Source organism: Eulemur rufifrons, chromosome 12, assembly GCF_041146395.1.
Source record: "Eulemur rufifrons isolate Redbay chromosome 12, OSU_ERuf_1, whole genome shotgun sequence".
Lineage (NCBI taxonomy): Eukaryota > Metazoa > Chordata > Mammalia > Primates > Lemuridae > Eulemur > Eulemur rufifrons.
This window is the reverse complement of record NC_090994.1, coordinates 24,143,576-24,145,237: the sequence shown is the minus strand read 5'-3', so window position 1 is coordinate 24,145,237 and position 1,662 is coordinate 24,143,576. Positions and strand designations below refer to the sequence as shown.

At 45.5% G+C, this 1,662-nt stretch overlaps 1 protein-coding gene across 1 annotated transcript; it reads right to left on the bottom strand.

The window, feature by feature from the left end:
- Positions 1–450: 450 nt before the first annotated feature.
- On the bottom strand, positions 451–1,430 carry TCIM (transcriptional and immune response regulator). Its single transcript, XM_069485284.1, has one exon. It carries the CDS (start codon positions 1,147–1,149, stop codon positions 829–831), a length of 321 nt encoding a protein of 106 aa, XP_069341385.1. The 5' UTR covers positions 1,150–1,430; the 3' UTR covers positions 451–828.
- Between the last annotated feature and the right edge of the window lie 232 nt (positions 1,431–1,662).

The following is a 1,662-nucleotide window of genomic DNA, read 5'->3' as shown; positions in this document are numbered from 1 at the left end:
AATGCTTACTGCAGTAACTGTATGAAATTTATTTAGATTATGTCTTAGCATTAGTCAGAAGATTAAAAAATATATAAAGTTTTTCACAGTACTTTGGATTTATAAAGGACCCCATTAGGTTAAGTTTTGTGCAACACGTTTGAAATGTATAAAAACCCTTTACAAACCAAAAGGCGGCGTACAGTTTTACTGAGCTGCTGAAGTTATCTTAGTTATCTTAAATTTGTACTTAACATCCATGTGGTGTACTTTTCCAGGCATTGTAATGAATGCAAATAAATAATCAATTACTGATCTCTGAAACTCTATACCAACAGACAACACTGAGGCTTGGCAACATTTTGAACATTCAGATAAAATAATTCAGTAAACAATGTATGCATGGTATCCCTTCTCCCTGTTCTCCCTCTCCCTCCCCTCTCCCCCTACCCAGTTTGGTTAAAAAAAAAAAAAAAAAAAAAAAAAAAGTTCAGTTTAAATTTAAGTCCTAGGGCCTGACAGAGTGACCCTGGGTGCATGTCCTCTGCAGCCATCTGTTCTCTTCCTTTCTCCTTACATGTGTCCAGACTCTTCTATCAGCATCAGTCCTTTCCTGCAGGGAGAGTTTTCAAATCCCTGGGAAGCACTTTGTTCTCCACTGTAACAGCACAGCCATGAAATTGGCTGAGTCTGAAACGAGTCCTCTGGCTCCGGTCCCTCTCCGGACTCTGGAGTCCCGACAGAAGAGACACTTGCGAGCCGGCCGCAAACGCCGACCTGCTAATCTCACAAACTCACTTGGTCTTTGGGTGTCCGTTCTGGGATAACGTCCTCATCGCGCTCTCGTCCTCAGTGAACTTTGATGGAGTATTTCCGCAGTTTCAGAAACTGGAAAAGCTTGTCTTTTGTCCTCTTCTTCAGGGCCATCAAGGCTCGTGTTTTCTCCTCCAAGTCTTGATCTATGGCAAAAATGATCTTGGCTCTCTCCTCTGCTTTCTTGTCTCCAGAGTTTTTGAAGAGCCTTTGTAGAGACTCCTGGTCTATGTTTTCAAAGATGTTGCCCACGGCTTTCTTGCGAGAGGCCGTGTCGAAGCGGTAGCCGTGGATGGACGGGCTGACTCGCAGCGACGTGGACATGGTGACAGCTGGGTGGCCTCGCCTTGCTCTCATCGATGTGGGGATCTTCCGGAATGCAGCTGCCGGCTCTCCAGAGAGTGTGTAGCCAAGTCATTCCGGGACTGCTATTTAAAGTGTGAACAGAAGCTCCAAGGCTCAAATTACACTGGTGACATCAGAGTGATCTCAAGGAAGAATAATCACAGGCGGATTTAACAGTTGAGTTGCCAATATCCTGCTCTTGTGTAAAATGCTACTAAAAGCTGTGTTCAGGGATCGGGCAGGTTGTGAGTGCTTCTTTTTGCTTCATGTTGTGGCAATGGTATTAGACGGACTTGGGCCCTTCTTTAAGACATAGCTGATAACAGGAAACTGCGAAGATAACACACAAACAAGGCAGCTTAGACTTTCAAAATCTTTCCAAACAACAATCGGAGCAAGGGCTTCTGCTCACCACCGACAAGCTGTAATTCCCAGAGAAGCTGCTAAAGTGCCCTCCAAACACCTGGCAGCCTGCGTGGCTGCCCTCTGCACGTCCCTGTCAGGGGCAGCTCCTGCTCTGTTGGG

What these genes read in the sequence shown, in the direction of transcription:
- TCIM (XM_069485284.1), bottom strand. Translation starts at nt 1,149, where the DNA reads ATGAGAGCAAGGCGAGGCCACCCAGCTGTCACCATGTCCACGTCGCTG.